We start from the raw sequence: 21,536 nt of genomic DNA on the forward strand, positions 1-21,536 counted from the left end.
TGCCAAATATATCAATCAATTAATAACCAAAGTGAAGAAATACTTAGATAATAATACACTTATACTTGGTGACTTCAATCTAGCTCTTTCTATACTCGATAGGTCTTCTAAGCACAACATCTCCAAAGAAACGAGAGCTTTAAATGATACACTGGACCAGATGGATTTCACAGATATCTACAGAACTTTACATCCAAACTCAACTGAATACACATTCTTTTCAAGCGCACATGGAACTTTCTCCAGAATAGACCACATACTGGGTCACAAATCGGGTCTGAACCGACACCAAAAGATTGGGATCGTCCCCTGCATATTCTCAGACCATAATGCCTTGAAATTAGAACTAAATCACAACAAGAAGTTTGGAAGGACTTCAAACACATGGAGGTTAAGGACCATCCTGCTAAAAGATGAAAGGGTCAACCAGGAAATTAAGGAAGAATTAAAAGGATTCATGGAAACTAATGGTAATGAAGATACAACCATTCAAAATCTTTGGGACGCAGCAAAAGCAGTCTTAAGGGGGAAATACATCGCAATACAAGCATCCATTCAAAAACTGGAAAGAACTCAAATACAAAAGCTAACCTTACACCTAAAGGAGCTAGAGAAAAAACAGCAGATAGATCCTACACCCAGCAGAAGCAGAGAGTTAATAAAGATTCAAGCAGAACTCAATGAAATCGAGACCAGAAGAACTGTGGAACAGATCACCAAAACCAGGAGTTGGTTCTTTGAAAGAATTAATAAGGTAGATAAACCACTAGCCAGCCTTATTAAAAAGGAGAGAATACTCAAATTAATAAAATCATTAAAGAGAAAGGAGAGATCACTACCAACACCAAGGAAATACAAACGATTTTAAAAACATATTATGAACAGCTATATGCCAAATAAATTAGGCAATCTAGAAGAAATAGATGCATTCCTGGAAAGCCACAAACTACCAAAACTGGAACAGGGAGAAATAGAAAACCTGAACACGCCAATAACAGGGGGGGAAATTGAAGCAGTCATCAACAACCTCCCAAGACACAAAAGCCCAGCACCAAATGGCTTCCCTGGGGAATTCTATCAAACGTTTAATGAAGAAATCATACCTATTCTACTAAAGCTGTTTGGAAAGATAGAGATGGAGTACTTCCAAATTTGTTCTATGAGGCCAGCATCACCTTAATTCCAAAACCAGACAAAGACCCCACCAAAAAGGAGAATTACAGACCAATATACCTGATGAACATGGATGCAAAATTCTCAACAAGATACTAGCCAATAGGATCCAACAGTACATTAAGAAAATTATTCACCATGACCAAGTAGGATTTATCCCCGGGACACAAGGCTGGTTCAACACTCGAAAACAATCAATGTGATTCATCATATCAGCAAGAGAAAAACCAAGAACCATACGATCCTCTCATTAGATGCAGAGAAAGCATTTAACAAAATACAGCATCCATTCCTGATCAAACCTCTTCAGAGTGTAGGGATAGAGGGAACATTCTTCAGCATCTTAAAAGCCATCTACGAAAAGCCCACAGCAAATATCATTCTCAATGGGGAAGCACTGGGAGCCTTTCCCCTAAGATCAGGAACAAGACAGGGATGTCCACTCTCACCACTGCTATTCAACATAGTACTGGAAGTCCTAGCCTCAGCAATCAGACAACAAAAAGACATTAAAGGCATTCAAATTGGCAAAGAAGAGGTCAAACTCTCCCTCTTCGCCGATGATATGATACTCTACATAGAAAACCCAAAAGCCTCCACCCCAAGATTGCTAGAACTCATACAGCAATTTGGTAGCGTGGCAGGATACAAAATCAATGCCCAGAAATCAATGGCATTTCTATACACTAACAATGAGACTGAAGAAAGAGAAATTAAGGAGTCAATCCCATTTACAATTGCACCCAAAAGCATAAGGTAACTAGGAATAAACCTAACCAAAGAGGTAAAGGATCTATACCCTAAAAACTATAGAACACTTCTGAAAGAAATTGAGGAAGACACAAAGAGATGGAAAAATATTCCATGCTCATGGATTGGCAGAATTAATATTGTGAAAATGTCAATGTTACCCAGGGCAATTTACACGTTTAATGCAATCCCTATCAAAATACCATGGACTTTCTTCAGAGAGTTAGAACAAATTATTTTAAGATTTGTGTGGAATCAGAAAAGACCCCGAATAGCCAGGGGAATTATAAAAAAGAAAACCAGAGCCGGGGGCATCACGATGCCAGATTTCAGGTTGTACTACAAAGCTGTGGTCATCAAGACAGTGTGGTCCTGGCACAAAAACAGACACATAGATCAGTGGAACAGAATAGAGAACCCAGAAGTGGACCCTGAACTTTATGGTCAATTAATATTTGATAAAGGAGGAAAGACTATCCATTGGAAGAAAGACAGTCTCCTCAATAGATGGTGCTGGGAAAACTGGACATCCACATGCAGAAGAATGAAACTAGACCACTCTCTTGCACCAGACACAAAGATAAACTCAAAATGGATGAAAGATCTAAACGTGAGACAAGATTCCATCAAAATCCTAGAGGAGAACACAGGCCAACACCCTTTTTGAATTCGGCCACAGTAACTTCTTGCAAGATACATCCACGAAGGCAAAAGAAACAAAAGCAGATATGAACTATTGGGACTTCATCAAGATAAGAAGCTTTTGCACAGCAAAGGATACAGTCAACAAAACTAAAAGACAACCTACAGAATGGGAGAAGATATTTGCAAATGACCTATATCAGATAAAGGGCTAGTTTCCAAGATCTATAAAGAACTTATGAAACTCAACACCAAAGAAACAAACAATCCAATCATGAAATGGGCAAAAGACATGAAGAGAAATCTCACAGAGGAAGACATAGACATGGCCAACACGCACATGAGAAAATGCTCTGCATCACTTGCCATCAGGGAAATACAAATCAAAACCACAATGAGATACCACCTCACACCAGTGAGAATGGGGAACATTAACAAGGCTGGAAACCACAAATGTTGGAGAGGATGCGGAGAAAAGGGAACCCTCTTGCACTGTTGGTGGGAATGTGAACTGGTGCAGCCACTCTGGAAAACTGTGTGGAGGTTCCTCAGAGAGCTAAAAATAGACCTGCCCTATGACCCAGCAATTGCACTGTTGGGGATTTACCCCAAAGACACAGATGCAATGAAATGCCAGGATACCTGCACCCCGATGTTTCTAGCAGCAATGTCCACAATAGCCAAACTGTGGAAGGAGCCTTGGTGTCCATCGAAAGATGAATGGATAAAGAAGATGTGGTTTATGTATACAATGGAATATTACTCAGCCATTAGAAATGACAAATACCCACCATTTGCTTCAACGTGGATGGAACTGGAGGGGATTATGCTGAGTGAAGTAAGTCAATCGGAGAAGGACAAACATTATATGTTCTCATTCATTTGGGGAATATAAATAATAGTGAAAGGGAATATAAGGGAAGGGAGAAGAAATGTGTGGGAAATATCAGAATGGGAGACAGATCATAAAGACTCCTAACTCTGGGAAACGAACTAGGGCTGTTGGAAGGGGAGGAGGGCAGGGTGTGGGGGTGAACGGGTGACAGGCACTGAGGGGGACATTTGACAGGATGAGCACTGGGTGTTATTCTGTATGTTGGTAAATTGAACACCAATAAAAAATAAATTTATTATTAAAAAATAAAGCATTTGAAATGAGAAAAAAATAAAAATAAAAATACCAGCTTTTTTTTAAAAAAAAAAAAAAAAAGAAGTGAATAGAACCAGACTGGTAGCCACTTAGGCACAGGAGGCCAGTGTGGACACACAGTCCCCATTATCATCTCAGGAAATCAAGAAACCAACTGACTTGGAAGACAGTGCCAACCCCTCCTTCTCCAGAAGTTGTTTTCACACCTACATATAAGTGTTTAGCAAAAAATAAAACAAAATTAAAATAATCTCAGATCACTGAGGTGTTATATGGGTTTAGATGAAAATAGTTCTAACTGCAAGAGGATACACAGGTGTTACTCAGATTAACCTGGGTGCTAATCAATATGAATTAGATGGTCACTCAGTGACAGAAACACTCCAGACACAGTGTAGAACACACACAGAACTGCAATATCCACTTGCAGGGGCAGCAAAAATCACAATTGGAGAAACTATGAATTTCGAATTATTAAAATCACAGGTTGCTTTTCTACTTTTTCCATACCTGGGAGTTAAAATACTTAATAACTTTTTGGTCAGACCTCATGAGTAATATTCCCAGGGCTCACTGAAGGCAAATGGAAATATGGAAAGTTTTATTCTTGCCATGGACCACTAATATAAAAAAACTTAACTAAAAAGACTGGGGGAAAGGCACTGAGAAATAATATGACAACAAAGAACAAGAAACATGCTGGACAAAATGGTCTGCAGCAGTTACAGCAGATTGTTCCTGGACACAGTAACGAGGGATGTCAGGGACCATCATCTTTTCAGAAGGGAAATTGACATACGGGATATTTACTAAGCTTAAAGAGCAACTATAATAGTATAAGGTATTATTATTATCTCATCCAAATAGAGAAAAAATAGATTGAGTTGATATCAATATTAAAATATATAGAGGCTTGATATTGAGTTGATATCAATATTAAAATATATAGAGGCTTGAAAATAACAATCTCAAGAGATGGGGTCTCAAGTCAAACTGGGGAAACACAATTATGTATCCTCTTATTTTTTGTAGAGGTTTTGAGGCATGAGAAGAAAATAAGCTCATTAAATATTGAGCTAACATAAAGCTGAGAAGGGAGAAAAAAAGTGACAGAATGTGATTAAAATATAACACAATTTAACAAAATTAGAAATATTAATAAAAGTGGAAGTTAGGGAGGATAAAGGTATATATCACATTGTTACTCATTTATAGAAAGACAGACCATCAGTGTCCATCGAAAGATGAATGGATAAAGAAGATGTGGTTTATGTATACAATGGAATATTCCTCAGCCATTAGAAACGACAAATACCCACCATTTGCTTCAACGTGGATGGAACTGGAGGGTATTATGCTGAGTGAAGTAAGTCAATCGGAGAAGGACAAACATTATATGGTCTCATTCATTTGGGGAATATAAAAAATAGTGAAAGGGAATAAAGGGGAAAGGAGAAAAAATGAGTGGGAAATATCAGAAAGTGAGACAGAACATGAGAGACTCCTAACTCTGGGAAACAAACTAGGGGTAGTGGAAGGGGAGGGGTGGGGGTGGGGGTGACTGGGTGATGGGCACTGAGGGGGGCACTTGATGGGATGAGCACTGGGTGTTATTCTTATGTTGGCAAATTGCACACCAATAAAATAAATTTATGGAAAAAAAAAGAAAGACAGACCATCATGAATGCATTAGCAAAACAAACAAAAAAGATGGACTTAGGGCATTTTATTGGAAGACAAGATGAACATGAGTCAGAAGTTTCTTGGGGCACATTATCTAAGATAAATAACATAAAATAAGCAATGTAATCATAGTGTACTATTCTGCCTTATTTAGGCTTCTGATGGTTTCCTGTTTTCAATTTAGGGAGCAATATTTTATAAAAGATAGATGAGTTAAGGACAATTAAAAAAGGAAAAGAAAATGTCAATTAAAGGCAGTTCATGATACAACAGTTAAATAATAATGTTAGAAACATTATGTCAGACAAATATTTATTTATATAAATTGTCATATCTCAAAACCCACAGACATCTGACCACTCCAGACAAGAAATCACAAATACTTTAAGATATTCTCATCTTGCTATTTACTCTTGTGTGTTTTCCCTCCATTTACATATTCAATTATTTTTTAGTCCATAAAATGGGCCAATGTATTAGGTTCTGGATATAAGTAAAACGAGGAGCAGAAATTGATATAATTCCCACTTTTGTGACTTTACACATCATACAAATTCAGTCGTTGCTCTGCTACTTTCATTCAACCTTAAAAATTTTACTCCTCTCAGTAAATTCCAATTCTTCATTTGTAAAATAGAAGTTATAACAGAATCTTATGGAGTCCTGTGGGAATCCAGTGAAGAAATACACGTGACATCTCAGCACAGTGCCCTAAATTCACTTAAGATTTCCTTGGTCCCATAATGTGCTCATTAAAGTGTTCAAAAAACAACAAATGTGTGCCTCTCTGTGAAATGTTAATACCTATAAAAATGCTGGCAGATGCAATTAATTGCTCTAAAGGCCATTAAATAAAATTTTCAAAGTTCTATACATCTAAATACTTTTAAGTTGCATCCTCTAGGGCAAGAGAAATACAGATTTTTTAAAAAGATTTTATCTATTCATGAGAGGCACAGAGAGAGAGGCAGAGACAGAGGCAGAGAGAGAAACAACCTCCATGCAGGAAGCCCAACGTGGGACTCAGTCCTGGGTCTCCAGGATCATACTCCAGGCGGAAGGCGGCGCTAAACCGCTGGACCATCGGGGCTGCCCGAGAAATACAGATTAATCAGCTCCTCAAAAAGATACTTTCCTCAAAGCAGCAAATATATATACTGAGAACTATTATTTTGGGCAGCAATGTAAAATGATCACAGCATCTGCCTGAGCTTTGTGTCAATTCTAATGTTCTCTTGGAAAAAGGCAGTCTCTTCGAAGAATGGCGCTGGGAAAACTGGATATTCACATGTAAAACAATGACCTCTATCCTACACCACTAGCAAAAATTAACTCGAAATGTATCATAAAATATAGATATATAGACCTGAAACCATGAAATTCCTAGGGAAAAAAAGAGGAAAAAAAACTCCTTGATATAGGAATTGGCAATGATCTTTCAGGTAGGACATCTAAAGCACAAGCAACAAAATAAAAAGATAACATCAGGGTACCTGGGTGGCTCAGTCAGTTATGCGTCTACCTTTGGTTCAGATCATGATTCCAGGGTCCTGGGATCAAGCCCATTATCGGGCTGGGCTCCCTGTTCAGTGAGGAGTCTGCTTCTTTCTCTTCCTTTCCCTCTCCCCCGCTGCCCCTTGTGCACTCTCTTGAATGCTCTCTCTCTCTCATAAATAAATTTAAAAAACAGGGGTGCCTGAGTGGCTCAGTTGGTTAAGCATCTGACTCTTGGTTTCAGCTCAGGTCATGATCTTAGGGTTGGGGAATTGAGTCCCACATCAGGCTCTATGCTCAGCATGGAGTCTGCTTCAGACTCTCCCTCTCCCTCTGCTTCTGCCCCCACTTATGCTTGCTCTCTCTCTCTCTCTCTCTCTCTGTCTCTCAAATAAATAAAATCTTTAAAAAGTGGTAAAAGAAAAACAATAAGCAACTTCTCTTGTGAGTAATCTTTGACAAGGGATTTAGCTATTAAATCAGTACCTTTAATCGCCAATACATTATTTCAAACTTTGAGTGATTATCTTTGAAAAATGCATACTATGTTTCTCTGTCATAAGTAATCCATTGGCATCAAACAGAATTTATATATCATGAAGATCCAGATCATTATTAAAGACACCAATTATGATAATGTGCTCTAGATGAAGCTACAGATGCAGATGGATGATTACGTTATGGTGGGGTGGTAGAGCCAAACAGGTACTGACCCCGACAGCTATCACAAAAGGTTTTCTATACAAAATCTGCAATATCATCATAATTCTGATTTGGTGTTTTTTGTAAGGGTCAGGTGCACAATCTCCTGACTATAACCAGAGCTGACTTTATGCACAATCAGAAGATCTGAATCAACCAACTGCTAAAGTTGCCTTCTTGAAAGCTACTTCCTGAAAAAATGGTCCCTTTCTGTGTTATCAGTAAGCATTGCTTTAACTGGGGCACCTGGATGGCTCAGTGGTTCAGTGTCTGCCTTTGGCTCAGGTTGTAATCCCGGGGTCCTGGAATCAAGTCCTGCATCAGGCTCCCCACAGGGATCTGGCTTCTCCATCTGCCTACATTCCTGCCTCTCTCTGTGTCTCTCATAAATAAATAAATAAATAATATCTTTTTTTAAGTGTTACTTAAACTGCTGATATTATTCCAAAAGGTTGGCTATGATTTCTGCATTGCCAACAGTGGGTCTCATACAATATCCAGGGGTTTCCTGCTTTTTCTAACTCAATTATTTATACTGAAGTACATTTGAAGGAAGAGGCACACAAGATTCTGGGACAGATTAGTCACAAGTAACGCATTTTTTCCTTTCAAGAACAATGAGCTTATCCTCTGCAACTAATAGTTGTGACATCTCTGGAAGCTTTAAACTATCGTATTTCCAGGTACCACACACTGTACAGTATGTGAGCACCATTTAGGCAGTTCGAGCCCCGTGAAAGGTTCCTCCTTCTGCATGAACCCAGAGGGAACTTCCTTCATAGCACTTACTAGGAGTGGGGAGGAACTGGCAGGAATCCCAAAGGCCACTTTCATCACCGTGAAACTATCTGTGGAACAGACTATACAAAGGTAAGACTCCAACAAGGTATGCAGCCTCCTGATCAGCAGACTATGCTCAGTCAGCTGTTTCTTCAAATGCTCAAATAGCATCTCAAGTGTAGAGAACATCCTAAAGAAAACCCAGCCTTCAGAAACACATCAGTTCGATCAACTGGATTTGCTCATACAAATATTTTCTTTTCAATTAAATTTGGCCTTGAGACACAGTCACATAGGAAGCCAGGCAAAAGGTCTAATTTATCTTTTTCTTTTCCTCCCCAAAAATTCACAGTGACTGTTCTTATAGATTGATCAGACACTCTAATAAAGCTTTATGGGGGCACCTGGGTGGCTCAATCAGTTAAACGTCTGCCTTTGGCTCAGGTCGTGATCCCAACTGGGGTCCTGTGATCCAACACCGTGTAGGGCTCCCTGCTCAGCAGGGAGTCTGCTTCTCCCTCTCATGCTCTCTCTTTCTCTCTCTCTCTCTCTCTCTGTCTCACACAATAAAATATTTAAAAGAAAGCTTTAAGCACTAGTGATACTAGTCAACTTTCAATGAAGCAGAATATGCATAAGAAAAAAGATCTGCTCACTCCTCTTTCTGAGCCTATCATATAACAAGATAAATAGTAGTTGGCTGGGCACCAGATACTGCCAGGGCCCTGCTCAAATTCACAGCCTCTGCATTCAGTGAACATTCAGCTAGCTTCTGTGGTTCTTTCCTTCAAGATTTGCTTTGAGCACAGTGGCAGCTGGAAAAGCCACTCTCTAGAAGCAGTACCACTCTGTGACAGAGGAAAGTTGGTGGTAAAAACCCTAACTGTCTCGCCCCTCAGGTGGGAGAACTGTAAGACACATGTCCTATAGGGTTTCCCAGAATTCCCCAAGAGAAAAGCTTCTGTTACCCATGGTGGTAACTTGCTTGTCAACACATCCTCTCTGATTCCTTCTACACCATGTCTCATGTTGATTCACTTCCCAAACAAATCTTTCATCCTTTTCTCAAGGTCTACTGCTAGCACCAAAGGAAGGTAAGCTACTTCATTAACACATCCTTTTGCTCACCCTTTGCAGGTCTTCATCAGATCTCTATGTAAGTTTGCACCAATTTATTTTTATTTTTGTCCACTGACCTTTGTTGAAGGAAATCATTTTTTATTTAAATTCAATTAATGAACATATAGTATTTTATTAGTTTCAGAGATAGAGGTCAGTGATTCATCAGTCTTATAAAACACCTAGTGCTCACTGCATCACATGCCCTCTTTAATATCCATCCCCCCACTCCCTTCCTTCCAGCGACCCTGTTTGTTTCCTATGATTAAGAGGCTCTTGTGATTTGTCTAATTATGTCGTTTTATTTTTCCCTCCCTTCCTCTATGCTCCACCATCTTGTTTCTTCAAATCCACATATGAGTGAAATCAAATAATTGTCTTTCTCTGATTGACTTATTTCACTTAGCATAATACCCTCTAGTTCCAACCACATCATTGCAAACGGCAAGATTTCTTTTTTGTTTTTTTCTCATGGCTGAGTAGTATTCTATTGTATATACATATACCACATCTTCATTATCCATTCATCTGGTGATGGACATCCCGGTTCTTCCCATAGTTTGGATATTATAAACAATGTTGCTATAAACTTTGGGGTGTGGGTGCCTCTTCAGATCACTACACTTGTATCCTTGGGGTAAATACCCAGTAGTGCAATTGCTGGGTCATCGGGTGGCTCTAATTTTAACTGAGGAATCTTCACACTGTTTTCCAGAGTGGCTGCACCAGTGTGCATTCCCATCAGCAGTGTAAGAGGGTTCCCCTTTCTCCGTATCATCAACATTTGTTGTTTCCTGGCTTGTTAAATTTAGCCATTCTGACTGGCATGAGGTGGTATCTTATTGTGGTTTGGATTTGTATTTCCCTGATGCCAAGTGATGTTGAACATTTTTTCATGTGTCTGTTGGCCATTTGTATGTCTTCTTTGGAGAAATGTCTCTTCATGTCTTCTGACCATTTTTTTACCGGATTATTTGTTCTTTGGGTGTTTAGTTTGATAAGCTCTTTATAGATTCTGGACAGTAACCCTTTATCTGATAAAACACTTTTAAATATCTTCTCCCATTCTGTAGGTTGCTTTTTGGTTTTGTTGACTGTTTCCTTTGCTGTGTAAAGCTTTTTAGCTGAAGGAAATCTAAAGCTCACAGGCCTCCTCACTCAGCTCTGCTGCTCATATACGGACAGACTAGTGATGCAGCTGAAAAAGGACTCGCTGAAGAGAGCGTGTTCAGCAGTCTCATAGAGAGTAAGATGATGCATATGTGAGCACTCAGGAAACAATAATATATGATTGAAATAAATTTATGCATGTGTGTACATGATATGATCTAATGATATGCATAACATTACTGCTAGTGACTCTAAAAACTAAGCAACATTCTACTTCCTCTAGGAATAAAAGAAGTTTCTTAAAAGCATGAATGTAACCACAGTAGAGAAAATTTGTTTAGTGAAAAATATTTCAGATACATACAAACAAGGAGACCACAAGGCACAGTGAACATACTTCAATGCTAATGTAAGATTACAAGTTTGGGTTTCATTTTTGAAATGAAATAACAATTAATCCTAGCAGCTCCAGTCATTCTTTCAAATGTCCTATGTCTCAATTTCCTTTCCTCTAAATTAGATGTCAGATGCAGTACTCTCCAAACATCCTTCCTACTCCTGACATTCCCTGTGTTTTCTGAGAGCAGGGAACTTCAACCTGATGTAGAAGTACCTGTGACTAACAGCTGAATTGGACAAAGATAATAGCAAAAAGCAATTTGTATTCAGTGGAAATGTGCCTATAACTATTAACTGAAGACTCTACTTGGCTGAGTTTAAAGAGTGGTCCACTCTGTTCTTTTCTTCTCTCTCTCTCATTTTCTACTCTGAGAATTGTGTGTGTGTGTGTGTGTGTGTGTGTGTGTGTGTCTTAAGTAAAGCAGCTGATTCATCCAACATTAACACTGTCCTGAAGGTAGCTCTGCCCCTCTTGCTTTCTAGATATTCCCTGTGGCCAGAAAAGGGAATCAGCATTTTTTTTTTTTTTTTTGTATCTACTGGAGATTGTCCACATTCTGGATAATTTTTTTTTTTTGCAAATAATGTAAAAAAGTGCTTTTAATAAATAAACCTAGGCGGATGCATCGTGTCAATACCTTCCGGACATGTAGTTCTTTTTTTGCTTTTCATCGGCAAAATGAAGAACTAAAATCTGGGACAACTACAGAGTCGCGTGAAGGGTGAACTAGAGGGTCCTTGCCCGGCACATCCCCTGAAAACAAAACCCAAGAAAACTCATTGTGCATTAATTAGTGCAGAAACAAAGACAGATTCAGCAAGTACAAAGGTGACTACAATTTTCCCTTGTCCTTGGGAAGCCAGCTCCCTGGTCGCTAGGGGCAGGATGCTGCAGGCTGCTGCCTGACCTGCCAGCCTTAGGCACCACAGCCCCTCTAGCTGGCATAGCAGCTCTTCTGGTTCCGCATCAGGGGTCTTTGGTGGCGCAGGCCCTCCATGCTGTGCTGCCAGTGCCAGCAGCTCCGGCAGAAGTATTAAGAATTTATCCATTTTTGCAATCCTGCCGTCATCTTGTTACCACTAACTTGACCACTGCCTCCTAGCACTTATTCAGTTTTCTCCTTATTCAAGATATCTTGTATTGGCCCACAGTCATCCTGTTTATGTTGTGATATGCTGAAAAGCCTCATCTTATAATTACTGTGTCTTTTTTAGCTCAACAATTTCTTTCTATGTATCTGCCACCCAACAATCCAGCAATGCCTTAGAACTCAGTGGTGACTCAAATTTCTCTTCCTCCTAAATCTGTTTTAATTAATTAATTAATTTAGAGGGGAAAGGAGCAGAGGGAGAGAGAGAATCTCAAGCAGATTCCCCATGGGAGTGGAGCCCGACGCAGGGCTTGATCTCAGAACCCTGAGATCACATGACCTGAGCTGAAATCAAGAGTCCATGCTTAAGTGTAAGTGACTGAACCACCCAGGTGTCCCTCTTTCTCCTAAAGCTTAAACACTAAAATTTCACTCTTGTGACTTAAAAATTATCCTCTTTGACCACAACCATCTTTTCTTCTATTCATTCAATTCCAACAAACCCATCCTTGAGTGAGTCTTTCTTATGCAAAAGTCATGCAATTATATCTGTACTGATAGGCATTTTCCTAAGTGAATTCAAACATTTTTTCATACGTTCGTTTTTCATCCATTCAATAAATACTGTGAAGCACCTACTAGATGCTAAATGATATGGTGGACCCAAAGATGAATGAAATCATTCCCCTCGCTTCAAAGAGTTCATGGCTAATCTAGCAGAGGAGAGGAAAAATAAGTAGCAGAAAGGGGGCATTAGTAGTATAGAGAACAGACAACTAATGAGATACTGTGTAAAGAGAGGGAGGAGCAAACAATTTCAGTTTGGGATGTTGCTGATATAATCTATGTTGTTAGACAAGCTCAGGTAGGCCTGGTTATCAATTTTAAATTTCCACAACACCAAAATGAAAATAACATACTTGTTAGAGATCTCAGGTTTATTGCCTGTAACTATTTTACTATGATACAGATTACTAATATCAGTATCTACTGAATCTATTTATTTATTTTTAAATTTATTTACTCATGAGATACCCAAAGTGAAAGAGGCAGAGAGACATAGGCAGAGGGAAAAGCAGGCTCCCCATAGGGAGCCCAATGTGGACTCGATCCCAGATCCCGGGATCACGACCTGGGCCAAAGAAAGGCAGGCAGGCGCCCAACCACTGAGCCACCCAGGCATCCCCTGAATCACTTTAAAATACTGTGCTGTATGATTAGGAAAACTAAGTTTTTTTCCAAATCTGTCAAATAAACTTTTGGACAGAAGTTAAAAATAGAAAATTCAAACCAGTTTTTTTGTTTATATTGTACATCTGTAGTAACAGATTTGAAAAAGAATGGGAGGATGGCCTGGGTGGCTCAGTAGCTGAGCATCTGCCTGGGCTCATGGCATGATCCCAGAGTCCTGGGACCAAGTCCTGCATCAGGCTCCCTGTAGGGAGCCTGCTTCTCCCTCTGCCTATGTCTCTGCCTCTCTCTCTCTCTCTCTCATGAATAAATAAAATCTTTAAAAAAAAAGAAAAGGAATGGGAATTATGGCTTTTAGCTACTTTAGAGACTTCAATTTCTTTTTTTTCTTTTTTGTTAAAGATTTATTTATTCATGATAGAGAGAGAGAGAGAGAGGCAGAGACATGGGCAGAGGGAGAAGCAGGCTCCATGCCAGGAGCCCGATACAGAACTCGATTCTGGGACCCCAGGATCACGCCCTGGGCCAAAGGCAAGCGCTAAACTGCTGAGCCACCCAGGGATCCCAGGGACTTCAATTTTTTAATGTAAATTAACAAGATACTGTTATTTCTATTTTCCAGAAATAACTAATAAAATACTAAAGGTTTTAACAATATGGAAAATTTTAACCTATTTAAAGAAAAACACTTAAATTGCACCAATACTCAGAATTTGTTTTTATATCTTAAAGAACAAAAAATATAAGAAAGCAAATAAATAAATAATAAAAATAAAAAAAATAGAAGAAAACAGGAATAATGTGTTGTGACAAAGAGATAATCAGAAAACTTACCAGAAGAAGCTTCCAGTCTTTCTAGTCGGCTGATCAACCAATCAAGGGAGCCAGAAAATTGAGCACAGTTTTTACGATTTCCTCTAATTAAAGCCGCTGCAAAAGGAAAAAGCAGACTTCACAGTTATGTGATTCTCCAGTTTAAAATGCAAGGTAAGGTGGTAGTAGCCCTAAAATGCTGGAACAAGAACAAAATACTTTGACTTTACATCTAAAACATACATGAATACATAAATTTGAGATTTTTTAAAATTTAAATTCAATTAATTAACATATAGAGTGCCATTAGTTTCAGAGGTAGAGGTCAATGATTCATCAGTCTTATGTAATTCCCAGTATTCATTACATCACGTACCCTCTTAATGCCCATCACCCAGTTACCCAATCCCCCCACTCCCTCCCCTTCAGCAACCCTCAGTTTATTTCATGTGATTTAAGATTCTTTTATGGTTTGTCTCCCTCTCTGATTTCATCTTGTTTTATTTTTTCCTCTCTTCCCCTACAATCTTCTGTTTTGTTTCTTAAATTCCACATATGAGTGAGATCATATGATAATTATCTTTTTCTGATTGACTAATTTTGCTTAGCATAATAACCTCTAGTCCATCCACATCATTGCAAATGGCAGGATTTCATTTTTTGATAGCTGAGTAGTAGTCCATTGTGTGTGTGTGTGTGTGTGTGTGTGTGTGTAAACACACACATCACATCTTCTTTATCCATTCACCTGTTGATGGATATCTTGCCTCTTCCCATAGTTTTGCTATTGTGGACATTGCTGCTATAAACATTGGGGTGCAGGTGTCCCTTTGGATCACTACACTTGTATCCTTGGGGTAAATCCCTAGTAGGGCAATTGCTGGGTCATAGAGTAGCTCTATTTTCAACCTTTTGCAGAACATCCACACTGCTTTCCAGAGTAGCTGCACCACCTTGCATTCCCACCAACAGTGTAAGAGCATTTTCCACACCCTTATCAACATTTGTTGATTCCTGACTTGTCAAATTTAGCCATTCTGACTGCTGTTAGGTGGTAATTAAGATTTTTTTTTAAACTTACATATATTAATAGGGACTAGAAAACCACACAGCTCATTAGAAGGAATATATTTCAAGAAAGTAACATTTCATATTGGTAGGAAATGATAAAGGATAATGGAAAAAGCAGTGTCCTGGGAGTCTCCTCACTTATGCTCTAATACTGGCTTTAATTAGCCATGAGACTAAATCATTTAATTTCCCTAGAGCTCAACTTTCTCACGTGTGTAATGAAGAAGTTAAGAGAATATCAGTTTTCCTGAAAATGTAGCACAAAATCCTAGAAGATACACCAATAACTAAAATAGGCACAAAAAGACATATAATTAATTGTCACCTGGAAAAAAAAGGTGGGAGGGCAAATGGCTAATAAGTCTGAAAACCTTTTGTTTTCCTCCTGTATCTCTACTTCCCCTTTAGAGTTCACAATACACCTGAAGGAATCAGAACTCCTGTACTCAAGTCACCTGTTCTAACTTTGCCTCACCTAGTGTTTCTGACACATTTTTGGTGAAAGAAACCATATGTTTTTTTAAAATTGCATTTACTTATTTGAAAGTGATTAAGCATGAGAACCAGCAGGGGGAGAGGCAGAAGAAGAGAGAACAGACTCTTCTCTGAGCAGGGCCTGATGCCAAGGGCCTCAATGCCAGGAACTTGAGATCATGACCCGAGCCGAAGGCAGATGCTTAACTCACTGAGCCAACCAGGTGCCCCAAATGAAACCATCTTATGTGAAATTCCTAAAAGACCTTTATGATCTCCTCCAACCCAATTTACATAATTCATTTAAAATGTTTAATGTTTAAAAATCATGCGATTCTTTCAGAGTAAATCTGCTAAATATTTTATGAAAACCCTACTCTTACATCCATGAGATTGTTCAGAAACAGTACAATCATTTACAAAGGATTGGTGGGATGTTTACATAATAGGATTTTTAATGGGAAAAAAGATATTGCCATAAGAAAACAACCACTACTTAAAATCTGGTAGTGCTAGGAAGCAGTTGGAAGGAACTGAAGTTTGATGGCACAGCCTGTTCATCTCCTTGGTAACAGCAAGATGGAGGAGTCCCTGTAGTAACACAGCACAATTAATCTTAGAGACTTCCATCATATTTCCTCTTTCTAAAAATTAAAATAAAAATTACTTGACCTTAGAGTAAGAAGAGAAACGATGACAGAAAAGACAGGAAGGTCTATCCTTAAACTGCATGAGAACAGCTCTTTTGAGTACAGAAACCCCAGAACATTTGCAAGAAGATTAAACAATGATGCACTTGATTACTTAGACTCCACTTGCTCTGTGACCAGAGCCCCAGCAAGAGCCAGCAACCAGACACACACACACACACACACACACACACACACACACACGACAAGAGCCAGGGACAAGTGTCAAGGGTGAGGTGTAGTAGAATGATAAGGAATCCTACGTCTTCTGTGGGATTTTTAATTTTAATCCATAAGAATATCTCATTATGACTTACAACAAGAGCCATTGAGGGAGAGTATATAGTAAAGCTTTTGAATCTTTACAGCACCTTCTTTGTTTAAAATGTAATGCACTCTTAATTTTACCTGTGGTTTTTAAAATTAAAGATATTAAGTACTTCCTAGAGGGCAGATGTTAGGAAAAAGGTGATACTTGAAGAAATGAACAATGTAAGAATGAATGTTTTCTTTTTCTTTAAGATTTTATTTTTTTGGCACAGAAAAATAGCACAAGCAGGGGGAGCAGGAGTGGGAGAAAGAGAAGGTGAAGCAGACTCCCCACTGAGGGAGCCAAATGCAGAGCTGGATCCTAGGACCCTAAGATAATGCCCTAAGCCGAAGGCAGATGCTTAACCAACTGAGCCACCCAGGTGCCCCAAGAATGAATCCTTCTAATAAACCATGAGACACTTAAGAAAATCATGTAGTAAGCTACAAAAAAGAAAACTTTATTAAATTTACTGCAAACAGAAATGGTATAGCCCATGTTGACAAAGCCCACCAACAATAATATAATGAAACTAGAAATTAGTTAGAAAAGTCCAAACACTTAATAATTTAAACTCTCTCATTGATAATTTTTGAATCAGTAGGGAATCAATTACAGAATACCTAGTAAACAGGAAAAATAGAAATGTTACCTAAAACAATCAGTGGTAGATACTCAGAGGAAAATTAAACACTTTCTTTCACTGCTAAGCAACCAGGTAAAAAGTATAACAAAACACTTTTTCAAGATTTAAGAAAAAGCATCAAATAAGTATTAAGTAAAATCAGAAAAAGAAATAAATAGCAAAAATAAATACATTATAGAAAAAATGATCTATATAATAAATTAAAATGGCAGCATTGATCAACAGAGTCAAGGTTTTTTTTTTTTAATATAAGCTAAATGCCAACTACTCTAGTCATGAAGGAATACAAAATTAAGAATAATCTGGGATTATAGAAACAGCCACTTTTAGATCTCTTTACTAGAATTTCTTAACATATAGGGAAAAGAATGGTTTCCTAGGGATACCTGGGTGGCTCAGCGGTTGAGCATCTATCTGTCTTTGGCTCAGGGTGTGATCCCAGGGTCCCAGGATCGAGCCCCGCGTCAGGCTCCCAGCATGGAGCCTGTTTCTCTCTGTGCCTATGTCTCTGCCTCTCTCTCTCTCTCTCTCTCTCTGTGTGTTTCTCATGAATGAACAAAGAAAATCTTTTTTTAAAAAAATTGGTTTCCATGGGCAACCCAGGTGGCTCAGCGGTTTAGCGCTGCCTTTGGTCCAGGGCGTGGTCCAGGAGGAGACCCGGGATCAAGTCCCACATTGGGCTCCCTGCATGGAGCCTGCTTTTCTTTCTGCCTGTGTCTCTGTGCCTCTCTCTCTCTCCTTGTGTGTGTCTCTCATGAATAAATAAATAAAATCTTTTAAAAAATAAAATAAAATAATAAAAATTAGTTTCTAATTATATATATGTATATGTGTGTGTATATATATATATACACACACATACATACATACATACACACATTTTTTTTTCCACCAAAACTGACCCAAATGAGAAAAATCTAAAGGGAAAAAATCTAAATAGAAAAATAAACCATGATCAATATTGGGTAGTCAAAGATCAAAAACTTTTTTTCTATACTCAAGAAACAAGTTATTTCTAAACTATTTCAAAGTAAAGAAATTAAGGAAACCTCCCTATTTTATAAAGACAGTATAACTTTGACATCAATGCCTAACAAAGAAAGTATGCATATAAGAAAACTAAAGGGGACTCTTACTTATGAATATCGATCCAAAAATCTTATACAGGGATGCCTGGGTGGCTCAGTGGTTGAGCATCTATCTTCGGCTCAGGTCGTGATCCTGGAGTCCCGGGATTGAATTCCACATCAGTCTCCCCACAGGGAGCCTGCTTCTCCCTCTGCCTGTGTGTCTGCCTCTCTCTGTGTGTCTCTCATAAATAAATAAATAAAATCTTTTAAAAAAATCTTATGCAAAGATGGTGTTTACGATGATATTCAGCAATGCATTAGCAACATTAGCTCAAGCAGGGGTTCATTCCTCCAATGAGTTAGAAATGTAGTAGGAAATCTGTTAATAAGTCAAAGATAAATATGATGATCTCAACAGACTCCAAAAAAAATGTATACTTCCAATGAAAATAATACACTCAGTGAAAAATAATTCCTCCTAGACATTATTAGTGTATGTATCTATGTGTGCAGGTGCATAGCATGTTTTACAGATAAATGGAGTGTGTGAAATATGACAATTAAGGAAGTGAATTAAGAAGAAATCAGTTTAATTTTTTAATTAAAAAATTTTTAATTAAAAAATAAAAATAACCAAAAACAATGAAAAAAAAAAAAGAAGAAATCAGTTAAGTGAATTTCTGAAGAAACTGAGAACCACACAGAGAATTGTAAGGAAGTTCATCACAACAGAGTTTATAATAGCAAAATACTAGAAACAGCCTGAGTGTGGGCTAAGTAAATGCCACATCCCTTCAGTAGGGTTAGTACATATCCACTAGAACCTTGTCAAGGTTTATAGTTTATTGCCAAGAACAGATGCCCACAATAGAGACGATAGCACAAATGAATGGTATAAAGGAATATCAATTATATGTTCACATTTCTGTGAAGTATATATATACATACACATACCCAATGTATGTATATACATAGCATGGAAAAACCGTATTTTTTCAGAATATTTCTTGGGGAGCAAAAGCTGCTTCTGGCAACTATATTCTGATAAGTGCCTCAGGTAGGAAGAAAGAGCTTAAAGAACACTGATAAGGGTGGGACTGCTCTCCCAGGTCAAAAGGGGATATTTTCTTATTTTATTTATTTTATTTTATTTTATTTTATTTTTTTATTTAAAGATTTTATTTATTTATTCATTAGGGACAAAGGTGGGGGGGGTGGGGCAGAGACACAGGCAGAAGGAAAAGCAGGCTCCATGCAGGGAGCCCGACGTGGGACTTGATCCCGGGTCTCCAGGATCACGAGGCCCAAGGCAGGCGCTCAACTGCCGAGCCATCCAAGGATCCTCATTTTCTTATTTTAAAATAGAAAGTTAAGTGAATAAAGCCTGGGGGAAAAAGGGATCATGCTGTGTGATGTGTTCCTTTACAAAGAACACAATAACTTCCTCTGAAGCCACAATAACTTCCATTAAAAAAAAATCACAAATGTTCAATAAGAATGGCAGTTTGTATGCACCTGCAGTAGGTGAAGATCTGTGGCCAAGATATTATGTAACCTTAGACAAACAGGGGATATTGAAGAATGAAATGGGAAACAGTGTCCAAATAATCCCCCAAAGTGTATAGACATCAAAGAGAAGCCTTGAGTCTGTCCCAATCCCTGAAATTGGAATTTGGACCGAGCTAGCTAAACCTTTAGGAAAGGAGGGTCACAGCTGAGGTCTTGGTGGTGCAAGCTTTGTACGGGTGTGACACAGAATGCTTCTGTACATGTACATGTGGGTGTGTGAAGCGTTTCATATGTGTATGTTATAAAGATTCAAAGAAATTTTTTTTAAGTTTTTTTTTTTAATTTTTATTTATTTATGATAGTCACAGAGAGAGAAAGAGAGAGAGGCAGAGACATAGGCAGAGGGAGAAGCAGGCGCCATGCACCGGGAGCCCGATGTGGGATTCGATCCCGGGTCTCCAGGATCGCGCCCTGGGCCAAAGGCAGGCGTCAAACCGCTGCACCACCCAGGGATCCCCAAAGAAATATTTTTAATAAAAGGATATATATCAAAATGGGTGGTTACTTTTTACACATGGTTTCCACCTTTTTTCTTTAAATATATCATTCTTATAATGAGTTATTAATTTTTAAAATCAAATAATACAATACAAAGTTACCTTCTCTTCAAGAAGAAAAAGTAAAACAACATCATTTATAGTGACAACTGCCCCCTGTATCCCAAGACTGCCACTTGCAAGACCAGACCACAAACCACATGGCAACTTTAATCTCATGGTGTTTCAAGCTGAAGGTACAAAAATAAACTCATGAAAAATGTCCTTTCCTCATGAAGGACAAGCATGCTAAACCCTTCAAATCTTCATTCATTGCTGGCTAATAGGTCTTAAAGACAGTGAAGACCTTTCATCCTCCATTCACCCCTATTTTTCCTCATTTATTTAAGAAATACAAAGGTGGAGGAGCGTGGCTGGCTCAGTAGGTGGAATGTGCAACTCTTGATCTCAGGGTTGTGGGTTTAAGCCCCATGTTGGGTGTGCTGAGTGTGTAAAAATCTTTTTTTAAAAATGAATGCAAATGCATCAGGCACTACAGCTGGCACCTGTAATATGAATTTTCAATAATATGTGAATATAATACAGTGGTTTGTGAGTCTTCTTCTAGCATATTGTAAGCTCTTTAGATTTGAAATTCTGTCTTCTTACACCTCTGTACATTGCCTGAAATTTGGAAGGTATATTATTTCTTAATATAACAAATGGATAGATAGTATCCAGTCTCTCATGGAATAAGAGCATCCATGGTTAAGTGTAGTACAATTTAAATGCTAAAATACTATAAAAACATTTCTAAAAAACAAAGTACTAATTCATTCAATTTTTTTTCATGTTAAATAACTAAATCTCTTAACTTTTATCCAATCAGAAGATGAAATGCAAGTCATATTGGCAGTCAATTGAAAATTATTATTGAAAAAATACTCCATTCTGCATATCATATTTGTATTGTAACATCCTTGTGTCCTCATGTGTTAGTGTCTTTAAACTCTCAGACTCAAAATTTCTCAAAATATTCATAGAATCAGAAAGCTACAGATAAAGATGTAAAGATCTTCCAAGAAAACGCTCACTTCTAAAATTTATTCAACAAACACTGATTACCTGCTTTGT

General features: G+C 38.2%; 1 protein-coding gene across 1 annotated transcript in view; it reads right to left on the reverse strand.

Annotated features, from left to right (window-relative positions):
* RYR2 (ryanodine receptor 2) overlaps positions 1-21,536 on the reverse strand; it is a 727,453-nt gene that overhangs the window by 327,431 nt on the left and 378,486 nt on the right. The window contains exon 17 of the mRNA XM_049108740.1: positions 14,119-14,214. Within this exon, the coding sequence (XP_048964697.1) occupies positions 14,119-14,214 (96 nt within the window). The remainder of the gene's footprint in view (positions 1-14,118; positions 14,215-21,536) is intronic.

The sequence above is a fragment of the Canis lupus genome, chromosome 4 (assembly GCF_003254725.2).
Source record: "Canis lupus dingo isolate Sandy chromosome 4, ASM325472v2, whole genome shotgun sequence".
Lineage (NCBI taxonomy): Eukaryota > Metazoa > Chordata > Mammalia > Carnivora > Canidae > Canis > Canis lupus.